Source organism: Mya arenaria, chromosome 14 (genome assembly GCF_026914265.1).
Source record: "Mya arenaria isolate MELC-2E11 chromosome 14, ASM2691426v1".
Taxonomy (NCBI): Eukaryota; Metazoa; Mollusca; class Bivalvia; order Myida; family Myidae; genus Mya; species Mya arenaria.
The window spans coordinates 58714238-58728526 of record NC_069135.1 but is presented as its reverse complement, the minus strand read 5'-3'; the positions used below and the strand labels follow the sequence as shown (position 1 = coordinate 58728526).

At 36.7% G+C, this 14289-nt stretch overlaps 1 protein-coding gene and 1 pseudogene across 1 annotated transcript in view; one reads left to right on the top strand and one right to left on the bottom strand.

Annotated features, from left to right (window-relative positions):
* The first annotated feature begins 3867 nt into the window (after nt 1–3867).
* On the top strand, nt 3868–10590 carry LOC128216308 (probable E3 ubiquitin-protein ligase makorin-1; annotated as a pseudogene).
* A 3093-nt stretch (nt 10591–13683) lies between these two features.
* The window catches only part of LOC128216307 (transcription intermediary factor 1-alpha-like), a 12545-nt gene continuing 11939 nt past the window's right edge, over nt 13684–14289 (bottom strand). Inside the window, exon 5 of the mRNA XM_052922872.1 lies at nt 13684–14289. This exon is cut by the window's right edge and continues 218 nt beyond it. Coding sequence (XP_052778832.1) covers nt 13684–14289 — 606 coding nt within the window.

Sequence of the window (14289 nt, the reverse complement as noted above, 5' to 3'; positions counted from 1 at the left end):
CGAAAGGCTTCAAAATTATTCATACACAGTTAGTGAAGTCCGAAGGACATCGGGATTATCCGTGCACGATTAGTTTGGTCCGAAGGCAATAACGATAATCCGTGCACGTTTTGTTAAGTCCGAAGTCCATCACGATTATCCGTGCACGATTTGATAAGTCCGAAGGAAATTACGATTATCCGTGCACGGGTTGTTAAATCCGAAGGACATCACGATTATCCGTGCACGGTTAGATAAGTCCAAAGGACATCTCGATAATTTGTGCACGATTAGTGAAGTCCGGAAGCCATCAGGATAATTTGTGCACGGTAAGTGAAGTCCGGAGGCCATCAAGATAATTTGTGCACGTTAAGTGAAGTCCGGAGGCCATCACGATAATTTGTGCACAGTTAGTGAAGTCCGGAGGCCATTACTATAATTTGTGCTCGGTGAGTGAAGTCCGGAGGCTATCACGATTGGTTATTCACTGAACAGATGTTTTTATTCACGGATAAAAAGCAAATATTGAATATTAAGTTTTTTGGATTTTTTAATTTACACTCATTATTTCAAAGGCTTCAGTGCAAAAGTCCTACTACAACGTTAAAAACAGCACGTTTAAGACAAATGAAGGTTGTAAAATGTTTTAAATTGCGAAAACAAAGATACCTTCTCTGCTAGTGACCGAATTCTTCTTTTACATGAAGAATATGTGTGAAATGGAAATGAGAGGTTTAAACTATTCAAAGGTATATTTTTAAAACAAACAGACTGATATAAATGTCAATATGTGAACTAAGAAGAACTTAATTACTCATGGAATATAGAAGGCAACTATTAAATGTTGAATTAAGATCAACAACAATTACACGTTATAAAATGTATACAACTTCTCAATAGATATTACTAAAACTTACCTTAATTCGAAGCACTTTGACTGCTTCTTCCTTGATTACAACTTTTTCTACTTGTTTTCGAATAAGTCTGGTGTTAAAAAAACACCACCATTAAAAGTATACTACTTAAATATATGGGGGTGTTAACAAGTCAACACTGGCGTTATCAATGTATACGGTACAAGGTGCAAAGTAGAAAGTCATGAATGAAAGGGAACGCATTGTTTAAAGTGCTTAAAATGTATATTTAGGTTGCTCCCCTTTAAGTTCACATAGTAGATATATCAGTCAAGGATGACGGAACAAATGACTTTATAGAGGCATTATAGCGTATTGTTTCAAATGATTTGTCATGTTTCATGTTGAATTTAACAACCATGTAATGTTTGGTAATACATACGTTTGATATAAAAAAAATATATAGTGTTTTTATAGTATTCATTTACTGTGTATTTTGTGGAGGTTTGTGCTGTTGCTTCATGTTTCTTGTTTGTGATTTTTAGTTTTGTGTTTGCGCTGTGCCATTTAACGAGGTTCATGTATTAACTTGTGGCTACTGAGCTTGTTTCTGTAGTCTTTATCATATAAATAGTGTTTATTTTATTGTTAGAAAAGATACAACCTTCATGGTTATGAAGAAGTATTTTAGAAAAATGAATTTTGTCTTAACATACCTTTTCAAGCACACCGGATAAGCATTACCGGTAAATCCAACCGTGGTGGAAAACTCCTGGCAATCCAATAGTCTGATAAAAGTTAAGACATGTCTTGCAAAATCGCGACGCTTAAATTGTATATATTGTGCGGAAAAGCAAAGCTACACTAAACTGAACAAATGGTTTGTGAAGAAATGAACATGGGGTTCAAAATTGTTTAAGGAATACACTAATTCAAGTTTCTTATAGTTATACTCCACTTTGCTTGATTACAATGCTAGGAAGCCTTAGTCAAATTATTTGCAAATTCGACATATTCATGGCTGTAATAAAGCCAGCTTGCATTCTTCTATTTAAAAGTAATCACTCTGTAGACTTTCTGAAACTTTAATTGTTTCACACCTTTACAATGTTATCTCAAAGGTTTTGTTCTATCTAATTGATGATTTTTAATAATTTTCATAATGTAAGCAAATTTAACCTCCAAGCTTTCAAATATTTCAACAACATATCAAAGTATTGTGCCCTCAAGTGACGTCCACCGCCCCTTATGTTAAATCCTGGTCGGCCCTCTACATATGGGTACACATGTTCATGAATATAATCCCCAATCTAAAGCCGCTCGTCAGTTGTACATCCATTTGTGGCATTGTCAACATTATCAGTGCCCGATTCAACACTGTCAGTGATCTCTTGAACATTGTCAGTTATCTCTCGCATCTTGTGTGTGCATTCTTGCAAATTGTCAGTGCCAACTTGAACAGTGTCAGTGTTTTCTACCACATTGCAATTGTCCTCTTGCACATTGTCAGCGCCCTTTTCATTATTGTCAGTGCCCTCTTGCAAACAATCACTGCCCTCTTGCACAATGTCAGTACCCTATTACACATTGTCAGTGACCACTAGAATATTGTCGGTCCCCTCTTGTACATTGTCAGTACTCTATTGCATATTGTCAGTTCTCTCATGCACATTGTCAGTTCTCTCTTGCACTTTGCCAGCTCTCTCTTGCACATTGTAAGTACCCTCTTGCATATTGTCACTGCCGCTTGCACATTGTCAGTGCCCTCTTGGACATTGTCAGTGCACGCTTGCAAAGTGTCAGTGCCCTCTTGCATAAGCTCAGTGCCCTCCTGCACATTTTCAGTGCCCTCATGGACATTGTCAGTGCACTATTGCACAGAGTCGGTGCCCTCTTGCAAAAGCTCAGTGCCCTTATGCACATTTTCAGTGCCCTCTTGTACATTATCAGTGCCCATTTAAAAATTGTCAACGCCCTCTTGCACATTGTCAGTGCCCTCTTTGAAATTGTCAGTACCCTCTTGCACGTTGTCAGTGCCCATTTTCACATTGTCAGCGCCCTTTTCCTAAAGGTCAGAGCCATCTTTCGAATTATCAGTGCCCTCTTGCATATTGTCAATGTCCTCTAGCACATTGTCAACGCCCTCTTGCACATTGTCAACGCCCCTCTTGCACATTGTCAATGCCCTCTTTTACATTGTCTGTGCACTCTTGCACATTGTCAGTGTCCTCTAGCACATTGTCAGTGCCCTCTTGCACATTGTCAGTGTCCTCTAGCACATTGTCAATGTCTTCTTGTACATTGTCAGTGCCATCTTAGACTTTATCAGTGTCCTCTTGTACATTGTTAGTGCCATCTTGTACATTATCAGTGTCCTCTTGTACATTATCAGCGCCCTCTTTCATATTACCAGTGCCCTCTAGTACATTGTCAGTTTCCCCTTGCACATTATCAGTGTCCTCTCGCAACTTCTCCATGTCATCTTGTACATTGTCAGTGCCCTCTAGTACATTGTAATTGCCCTATTAAACATTGCCGGTGCCACCTTGCACATTATCAAAAGCCCTTTTGCACATGTATACTCAGTACCCCTTTGCACTGGCATCTACGAGATTTGTTTTTGAATTATGAGAACATAGTCAATGATCCAGAAGGAAAAGTAAAATGTCTGGTTTGGGGGATTTTCATCTGGTTAAGGGCAATTCTATTTTCAGGTACTATGTTCATTGGGCCTGCAGGAAAGGAGATAATTGTAATTACTCCCATGATCGTCACAATCCGGTAGACAATAATGGCAAGTACAACATCTGTTGATCCTGTACTTTTGGGGAAAGATACAGGTATGTTCATTGTTGCAAGCTTTTTTACATGTAGAAGATCACTTACAATTAATGCAACAAAAGTACATGTATACATGCTTTTGTTCTTGCAAAAATCCTTTTCAGGTACGATCATATAAAGCCAAGGTCCAACTTCCAACCAGAAAGTCAGAAGAAAAGCACACCATTGAAACTCGTGCCTCAGAAATTCCCACATGCCACACCTTGTTTCCAGTTCGGAACCAGTTACAAAAGGAATGGTCTCCCTTAAGAAGGCCTTAAATAATGAGCCCAGCACACCCACCACTCCAAAGCCCCCTGAAGAATAGGTAAAGGCTTCAGAATTTGTTCCTGGCCAGCCGTTTCAGTGTTCTTACAGTAAGCTTTTGTTTTGTTTTTATTCAGAAATTGTATTGGTCAAATATAATTAGCGGATAAATAGTGTCCATTGAAAATAATTTTTGGCCAAACTTTATCCAGACAAATGAGTTAAGCAATTTTATACAACTGGCTGCTGTTTAGTTTTTGTGCGATAATTGAAGAATAAGGCGGCTTTATTACTCGCCCCGATGTTAGTGTCCGGTTAAAGTTTTACGGCAATTTGGCATTTATATATACAAAATGTCTTCAAAATAAACTTCAAGTGTGAAAATGCATGATATCTTGAAATCCAAGTGTAAAAATTCATGATACTCTTAAACTTCAAGTGTAAAAATGCATAATATCTTGAAATTCAAGTGTAAAAATGCATGATACTCTTGAATTTATAGTGTTAAAATACAAAATGTCTTCAATATCAAGAGTAAAAATGCATGATATTTTGAAATTCAAGTGTAAAAATGCATGATACTGTTGAATTTTTGGTGTTAAAATATAAAATGTCTTCAATATCAAGTGTAAAAATGCATGATATTTTGAAATTCAATAGTAAAAATGCATGATACTCTTCTTCAAGTGTGAACATGCATGATACTCTAGAACTTCAAGTGTAAAAATAAATGATATCTTGAAATTCAAGTGTAAAAATGCATGATACTCTTGAATTTATAGTGTTAAAATGCAAAATGTCTTAAATATCAAGTGTAAAGGTGCATGATATCTTAAAATTAAAGTGTAAAAATGCATGATTTCTTGAATTTCATGTGTTAAACATCTTGTTCAATGGCCACATGAAAGCCAAAAATAATTGTTTTTTTTTATCTAATTTTCTATTTTTCAGTTCCAAACTCCTATGCTCACGCTGCAGCAAACAATCTTGAAAATACCGAGCCCTCCCTTAGTTTTGATGAAGTTCCGGTAGTAAGTTTAGGTCAATTTGTTGTGCCCGATTTCCGCTGATCGCGATTGCCCGTATGGTGACGAGTGCGAATATCGTCATGGTGACGTGTGTGATCTTTGTGGGCTTGCTGTTTTGTTGCCAGGAGACGAGAAACAAAACTTGGAGCATAGACAAGTACTTGTTTTGGATTTTGCTCGCCTTAAAAATGAACAATTGTTAACATTTCAAAGCATGTTTTTCTTTAAAGTTTAACTATTTATTATTTTAATTTAATCATCGAAATTTGATGGTTTGACTGATTATTTCCAATGATTTTTAGTCCGATTTTCGACCTCGTTATAAAACAAGAGGGCCATGTTGGCCCTTATCGCTCTCCTGAGTAAACTGTTTAACCTTTGTAATCAAAATATAGCTTGATATTTGTTATCAAAGCTGTAGATATGATTTAAAATTCAAAACTGTAGCTTCAAAAATAAGAAAGTAGGTCAAAAGGTCACCTGACAATGTCAATATTGATATATGTTTTCAAGCTGTACACATATTCCAAATTTCATAACAAAAGAAAGGTGCAATAAATGTAATCAAAGCACAGCATTGATATTTGTTATCAAAACTGAATACACGGTCAAATTTTCATTGTTATAGGTTCAAAAATAAGAAAGCATGCTAACAGGTCACAGTCAAGGTCATCCAACCACAACATTGTTATTTGTTTACAGAATAGTGAACATGGTCAAAATCTCTTCGCTGTAGTTTCAAAAATAAGATAGTAGGTCTGGGCCTAGTGGTGTCAGAAGACTCAGTCCACAGGAAACCTCATGGCATAGCGAGTTTTGACCCTAGAGGTCATGCATGTACCGGTAATAAATTTCTTTTAACGATTTTGAAAGAGCACCAACCATGGATCATTCATATTACGTTTCATTAAGATTGTCCAAGTGGTTTAGGAGAAGATGACATTCATAAGGAATTGCTGACGCTGGACCACAGAAGCCGGACATAGACCGATCACAATAGCTCACCTTAAGCACTTTGTGCTCAGGTGAGCTAAAAAAATGAACGGATGGTTTGACCATTTTTTTGCAAAGATTGAAAAAGATGTTCACCCGATTTCCAATCCCTACCTTCAAAGCTTGTATTTTTCTTTTTTGCCAGGAATGTTAACAGCAGCATGAGAGAGACATGGAGCTATCATTCGCAATTGCGCGCATTCAAGACAAGCAGTGTGGGTTCTGTATGGACACAGTGTTGAAAAAACAGCCAACGGCCGAGCAGAGATTTGGTATTCTCTTCGATTGCTCCCACTGCTTCTGTTTCGCGTGTATTCGAAAATGGAAGGCACCAAAACAGTTTGATAGTAAGACAATCAGGTAAGAAAAACTATCGAGGCTAAAAGTCGTAGGAAGGTTAAACATAATGCTAGACTTGTATTAATATTTGAAGAGATATATTACTGCATGGCCAATATATTCATACCGTAGTTATCCAGGGTTGACTATAAACCTGTATTCAAATTGATCCCCTTGTAAGATATGCTTTCATTTGGGGTTCACATTTCATGTGATGGTTGTAGTGATGTAAACTTCATTTTAGCTCGTTTGTAGCTCGACTATTCGAAGAATAAGGAGAGCTATACTACTCACCCAAGCGTCGGCGTCTGCGTCTGCGTCTGTGTCGGCGTCTGTGTCGGCGTCACCCATTGGTTAAGGTTTTGCGTGCAAGCACACATAGGTTAATATCTCAGCACCTACTTGAGGTATTGCATTGAGACTTTATACAATGGTACTCAACCATCCAACCTACCTAATTTACCAAGTTTGATAACTCTACTTTGCATTTAATGCCAATAATAGGCCTTTATTATTTGACTTAGAAATTCTGGTTAAGGTTTTGCGTGCAAGCCCACATAGGTTAATATCTCAGCAACTGCTTGAGGTATTGCATTGAGACTTTATACAGTGGCACTCAACCATCCAATCTACTTAATTAACCAAGTTAGATAACCCTAGTTTGCATTTAATGCAAATAATAGGCCTTTATTATTTGACTTAGAAATTCTGGTTAAGGTTTTGCGTGCAAGCACACATTGGTTAATATCTCAGCAACTGCTTGAGGTATTGCATTGAGACTTGATATAATGGTACTCAACCATCCAACCTACTTAATTAACCAAGTTAGATTACTCTAGTTTGCATTTAATGCAAATAATAGGCCTTTATTATTTGACTTAGAAATTCTGGTTAAGGTTTTGCGTGCAAGCACACATAGGTTAATATCTCAGCAACTGCTTGAGGTATTGCATTGAGACTTGATACAATGATACGCATCCATCCAACGTACTTAATTTTCCAAGTTAGATAACTCTAGTTTGCATTTAATGCGAAACAGTTGCCCTTTATTATTTGACTCAGAAATTCTGGTTTAGGTTTTGCATGTAAGCACACATAGGTTAATATCTCAGCAACTACTGGATGTATTGCATTGAGACTTTATAAAATGGTACTCAACCATCCAATCTACTTAAATAACCAAGTAAGATAACTCTAGTTTGCATTAAATTCAAATAATGGCCCTTTTTTATTCGACATAGAAATTCTGGTTAAGGTTTTGCATGTAACAACTTTTAAGGCAACACCTCAGTGAAATCATCATGTATTGCATTGAAACACACAGGCTCCCAACCATTTAACCTTCTTATTTAATCAAGTAAGATAACTCGATCTTTCATATTATATAATTTTTGCCCCTTTATTATGCGACTTAGAAATTCTGGTTAAGGTCTTGCATGTTAGCACACATAGGATACTTTCTCAGCAATTACTTGATGTATTGCATTGAGACTTTATACAATGATATTCAACCACCCAACCTAAATGAATAATCAAGTTAGATAACTGTGTTTTGCAAATAATGGCCCTTTATTATTACACTTAAAAATTCTGGTTAAAATGTTTGCATGTAACCACATTTATGTTAATATCTCTGCACATCATGTGTTGCAGTGAAATCTAATCTAACAGTGATCCATGCATGTTTCGCCAAAACTTTTTAATCCTTACACTGAAAAGTGGTGAATAGTCGAGCGCGCTGTCTCTGTGACAGCTCTTGTTTTTAAGAATAGTCAGCCTGTGTCACATGTGAAGGTTTTGCATATAAGCACATTTAAGTCAATATCTCCGCAAAAACATAATATGAAATGAAACTTAAGAGACATGCATGTCCCCATCTATCCAACCTACTAAACTCAACTATTCAGATAATTATGTAGCATGTAATGCAAGTTAGATCCCTTTATTATTCAACTTAGAATGTTTTGTTATAAATGTAAATATAGTTGACCACAATGCATCTGTGATAAGTTTTAATATAAGACCCGTTTTGACTGGACATGATTTTTTTTAAGTTAAAAAAATAGGGCTATGTCTTTGATCTGTTTGCATTTTCAAACGCAAAGTCAAGGATTTATAAATAAAATGCCCTTGTTATTCACAGATCATGTCCAGGATGTCGTGTTCAGTCAGATTTTGTCACACCGAGTGCGTACTGGGTCGATAGGAAGAAAGATAAAATCAAACTGATCCAAGGATACAAACAGGCTCTTGGGTAAGACTTTGATTTTATTATGCCCCCACTTATTGATTTGCCCTTGTCCGTCCGTGTGCATCAGTGGATCTGTCTGTCCATGATTCTGTCTGAAAGTATGATGCCATTTTGTAACATTCACAACAGTCAACTCCAAACCTTTTTCACCAAGAAACTTGAAAGTTAAGGGGAATAATGTTGAGAAAGTACTTAGTAAGGGGAGAATAATGCCCCTTCAAAGAGAGGTTGAATATGTCAATATCTTTATTTAGGTTTGTTGGGATAAGAGGGAGGTTTGTACACATAAACTGGTTTAAACCCCCAGTAAATTACATTTTACTGCATTCCAAGGCGGTACCTAACAATCCTTGATAAACATGTCTAGTTTTTTATATATAGTATGTATGCACTGTGCGGTTTGTGAAGTTTTGTGCTGTTTTGTGCTGTTGTTTCTTGTTTGTGATTTTATGTTCTATGTCTTTGGCGTTTACCCAGTGCCATTAAACCGGGTTTATGTTAAAACTTTTTGCTACTGAGCTTGTTTCTGTAGCTTTTCGCATAAATTTTGTACATGTCAGTGGATCAGTAAACTAATGTTTTTCCGAGTGATAACTCAACAATGCCTGCATGTACTTTTGTCCCTCAAACTTGTTTTGGAAGTTGGGTGTAATAAGTTGATGAATCCTATTGATATTCAGGTCATGGGCTCAAAGGTCAAGGTCAGTATAACATTGTATGCAAAAAGCTTGTCTGAGTAATAGGTCCAAAAACTTAAATAAGAGGTCTTTCTTGGCAAGTAGATAAAACCTTTTGATTTTGACGCATTTTCTCAAAGGTTATGGTCACTGTGACATTGAGAGAAATACGATTGTCCGAGAGATGACAAAAAATGTATCGACTTAGTGTCCTTAAATTTGATATGGAGGTTGAGCCTGACCAGTACGTGACTGATATTGATTTTGAGGTTATCAGTGCACTGGTCAAGTGGCATTACCTACAAAAAGCTTGTCGGTGTGATAATTTGACAATGCGAGAGCCCATTGGCATGCAGGTTTGGCCATGCACAGGTTATGACCCATTTAAATTTGAGATCATCAGGTTAAAGGTCAATGCCACACTGATATTTAATGTGAAAAGCTTTTCCAAGTAAAAACTTAACAATACTTGCACACTTTACTATCAAGCTTGACATGAAGGTCGTTGGTGTGAACAGTAGATGACCCCTATTAATTTGAGGTCATCAGGTTAAAATCAAGGTCCCAATGGGCTTAAATGTGAAAAGCTCACCCACGTGATAGCTAGACAATGTAAAGAACTATGGTCCTAAAACTTGACATGGATGTTGGGTGTGACCAGAAGATGGACCCTATTGATTTGTGGGACATTTGGTGCAAGGTCAAGTTGATCATGACCTTGAACGGGAATGCTAACTTAACAATGCCTGCATGACGGTTCTCCTCAAACCGGACATGGATGTTGGACAATACCAGTAGATGACCCTTTTTTGTTTTTGGGTCATTAGGTCCAAAACTCAAGGTTATAATCAAACTAAACTTGGTACTGATGTTACCAGTAATAATACCCATATTTATAGCAAGGCCTAAAACACTGGCTTTAATAAAGGTCCTTTAAACCCTTTTTTACAGAATTATAAAAACTATAAAATTGAGGTCAACAGCCCCACCTCAGAACGTCAAGTTTTTTAGATTCTGTTTGCAGGAAAAAGCCATGCAATTACTTTGACCAGGGAAGGGGTGAGTGTCAATTCAACGAAAAATGTTTCTACCTCCACATGAATCCAGACGGAACTAAAGCTGAGTCAAAACCTCGTCGGCGGCGGCAAAGACGCAATGCCGATGGCAGTTTGGATTATGAGGAGCGCGTGACCTTTTGGGATTTCTTTCAAGAGAGACAAGAGCGGCTTCAAAATTTGCTGCTGATGTTGGAAGATGATATCGCTAGTCTCTTAATTAACCTGAACTTTTTCTCCGATTTTGAGAAAGAGATAAAATATGAAGATATTTCAAAAGTTTCAATTTTCTTAAACATTGGTTTTTCTCTAATATATGTAATTTAGAAGATAATTATGCCCCCCTTCGAAGAAAGGGGTATATTGCTTTGCAAATGTCGGTCGGTACGTCCGTCCGTCCGTCCGTCAGTAGACCAAAGCTTGTCTGAGTGATAACTCAACAATTCCTGGATGTATGGTCATCAAACTTGACATGAAGGTTGGGCCTGACCAGTAGATGACCCTTAATGATTTTGGGGCTCATCGGGTTAAAGGTCAAGGTCACAGTGACCTTTAATGGTAAAATAATTTTAAAGCTTGTCTGAGTGATAACTCAACAATACCTATGGTCTTCAAACTTAACATGGAAGTTGGGCCTGACCAGTAGATGACCCCTATTGTTTTTGGGGGTAATCGGGCCAAAGGTCAAGGTCACAGTGACCTTGAATGGTAAAAGTTTGTCCGAGTGATAACTCGACAATGCCTGCACCCATGGCCCTCATACTTGACTTGGAGGTTGGGCCTGACCAGTAGATGACCCCTATTGTTTTTGGGGGTCTTTAGGTCAAGGTCACGGTGACCTTGAATGGTAAAAGGTTGTCCGTGTGATAACTCTACAATGCCTGCACCCATGGTCCTCAAACTTGACTTGGAGTTGGGTCTGACCTGTAGATGACCCCTTATAATTTTAGGGGTCATCGGGTCAAAGGTCAAGGTCACAGTGACCTTGAACGAAAAAAGATTGTCTGTGATAACTTGTCAATGCCTGCACCCATGGCCCTCAAACTTGACATTTAGATTTTTGGTGACCAGCTGATGACTCCTATGGATTTTGAGGTCATAGAGTCAAGGGTCATGGTCATAACACACTCTATCCTCACACTTTGAATGGTCATATTCTTAAAACTGCCTCAACGGCATCCAATGTCAGTGACAAATCAGCTGTCGTTTCGGTCCATGCATATTTCATTCAATTGTCCATATAATCCTGACAGCATTGTGCTCAGGGGGGAAGGCATAATGTTTGACAAAACATCTCTTGTTTATATGTGTTTGCTCGTTTCAGAGCTAATGTGATCGACGGATTTTTGTTCAGCTTATCAATCTGTCCATTATATATGTATTGTTGATAATATATGTAGTCTTTTGATTTTCTTTGTTATATATAGCACAAATAGTTAATAGCAATCTGCATCGTCTAGTCATTCATTACGTTGCCTGTTTTTTTCCAATTTAAAAGTCACGAAATTGAAGAAGAGTATCGTTTATGGACTTTACCACATAGTTTATCAACCATCAACATGAGTTTGAATATATACTTTCAAATAGGCATTATCAAATTCAAATTTAAATTGAAGTAATACATAATATATTATATGATTAACAAAATCATACAAACCAAGAAGAGTTATCAGTATACACATATAAATCTATATGTACAAAATAATAATCAATATGAAATCATAAAGCATAGATAATGGATCAATACGTATTGTGAAAATAAGAAATATAATAATTATCAATAGAGACCTAATTACTTCAGCTATATATTCTGAATATATAAATACATATTAAATACATGAAACATTTTAAATGTGGAAGCAACAAAAAAATAACAAAAAAAATCATGGGGTAAATAAAATGTTCGTATTTTCATGTCGATAGTTTATGAAAGTCACCAATTTTATAATCACTTTTTCATATCTAGTTAGTATTAAAGCTGTACTCTCACATATAGACCATGTTTACAATTTTTTTGAATGAGTCCGTTTTGAAAAGACTGTTGTCAAAGAATGGATCGCAACTTTTCATGTTAACGTTCGGAAATTGATATGTTATTCCGGACAGTTTTAAGAACGCTTTAAGGAAAAAAAAAACTTGTCGGCAGATTTCCAAACAATTGAAATATGTTCTATTGCGAGTAATCGCATATGACTAAATTAAAGGAATTGATACCAAAAATCAGCCGGTTCTGAGACTAAGATAAAAAATTATAAACCATCAATCTGTGAGAGTGCAGCTGTAAAATATCAAAACATAAAAGTGCTTAAACTTGAAAAGCAAAAAACAAAACAACAACAACACGAAAAAAAAACACAGTTAAATGTTCATATAAATCTATGATTTTTATGATAAAATACATACATAATCGTTTGAAATACATCTATAAAAAATCTAACAGTTGTGGGTCTTGTAAACATACCAACTTGATGTAAGAGGTTTACGATCGAATCTCTAGGAACACTTAGTAAAACTTCCGCATTACAAATACAATAATATAAAATGCGGCCTTCGTATTCAATTTTGTATCAAAACTGATGCCACCTCTGTTAGGGACTTGGTTCTTGTGTTTTAACGTTTATTAAATCATAGTTCTACTTTGCACAGTCGCATGTTTGGAGTTTGTTATATTACTTTTATGTCATGCTATACACGTTTAGACTGTTTTTGTGTCTCTTGAAAAGGGATAAATTTATTTAGCTTTGTCGTCCGCACGTTAACTATTTTTGAATGATTGATTATCTTTAGACTTGTTAAGCACATAGATCATTAACAGTGGATGACTCTTTTAAGTTTTGGGTCAGAAAGTCTAATGAAAAGGTATTCGTGACCTTTAATGCTACCGACAGGCACATTTAAATAGTACAATGTATGTTGATACAATTTCTTTCCTCCCAAATGCATATTTTTAATGTTGTTAAACTGTGAATTATATGCATTCTTGATAGTTATTAGCATCCTATTATTATAATAGTATTTGACATTTTCAAACATTTCACTCTTTTAGGCAAACAAATAATGTCGAAGTTCTGTTTTAGTTCATATGCTCCTGGTCACATGTTCTATAACATCTCCATTAACACCTCACCTCCTAAATTAATTATTTTTAAAGCATGTGCTCCTTTCCACATTTTCTATTACATTCGTTATAAAATAACATAAATTTCTATATAAATTTTCAGTCCATAATCATTGTTTCCAATTATATACTTTTGTCGTTATGGTGTGTTACATTTCTAATATAAAATCATGAAATTCTCCGTAAACTATTCTTTTAATTTTCCAGTTTAAACACCACAAACACAAAGTAATCAAGCTCATTATTTCCTTAAGATAAAAAAAACAGTGTTCATGTGATTAACAACCAAATGACCGTGCTTTTTATTTAACTTTGAACACTTTCACAAAGTCGTTTTCGTTGCAGGTATCAAACATCCACTTGTTCAGTGAGTAGTAAGCCGCACTGTATGGCTTCTCTATCCCCTCTCCTTTACCCAGCAGTTGGGTCATCTTGCCTGTGGACGTGTCTAGAAACTTGACGGTGTTACTGAACATCCCACACACGAGCAGATGGTTGCCCCCCACGGCTGTCAGGCCAAGTGGTCGAGTCAGTGCAGCGACCTTGAATGTTTTGAGGACTTGTAGAGAAGTGCTTAGCATGGTGATGGTGTCGCTCCAGTCTGATACATATATTGACGGTCTGTGGCTCTCTCTGGTCACTGTCAGAGACTCAGAATTTATAAACAAACATTTGCTACTGCTGTCTTTGTCCACACTCTTCTTTCCCTTCATGTCCATCAACTCAACATTACCTGGGAAGGACACTATCAAGTTATCATCACAGAAATCTATTCCACTACATGTTCCACCTACTTCAACAATATCCTGTAGTGAGACTTTACCCTTAGTGGACAGGAACTGTATCTTCGCCTTCCAAGGCAGAGTGACGGCTGCCCTGTCCCCGGGCAGTAGACACAGGTCCCTCGG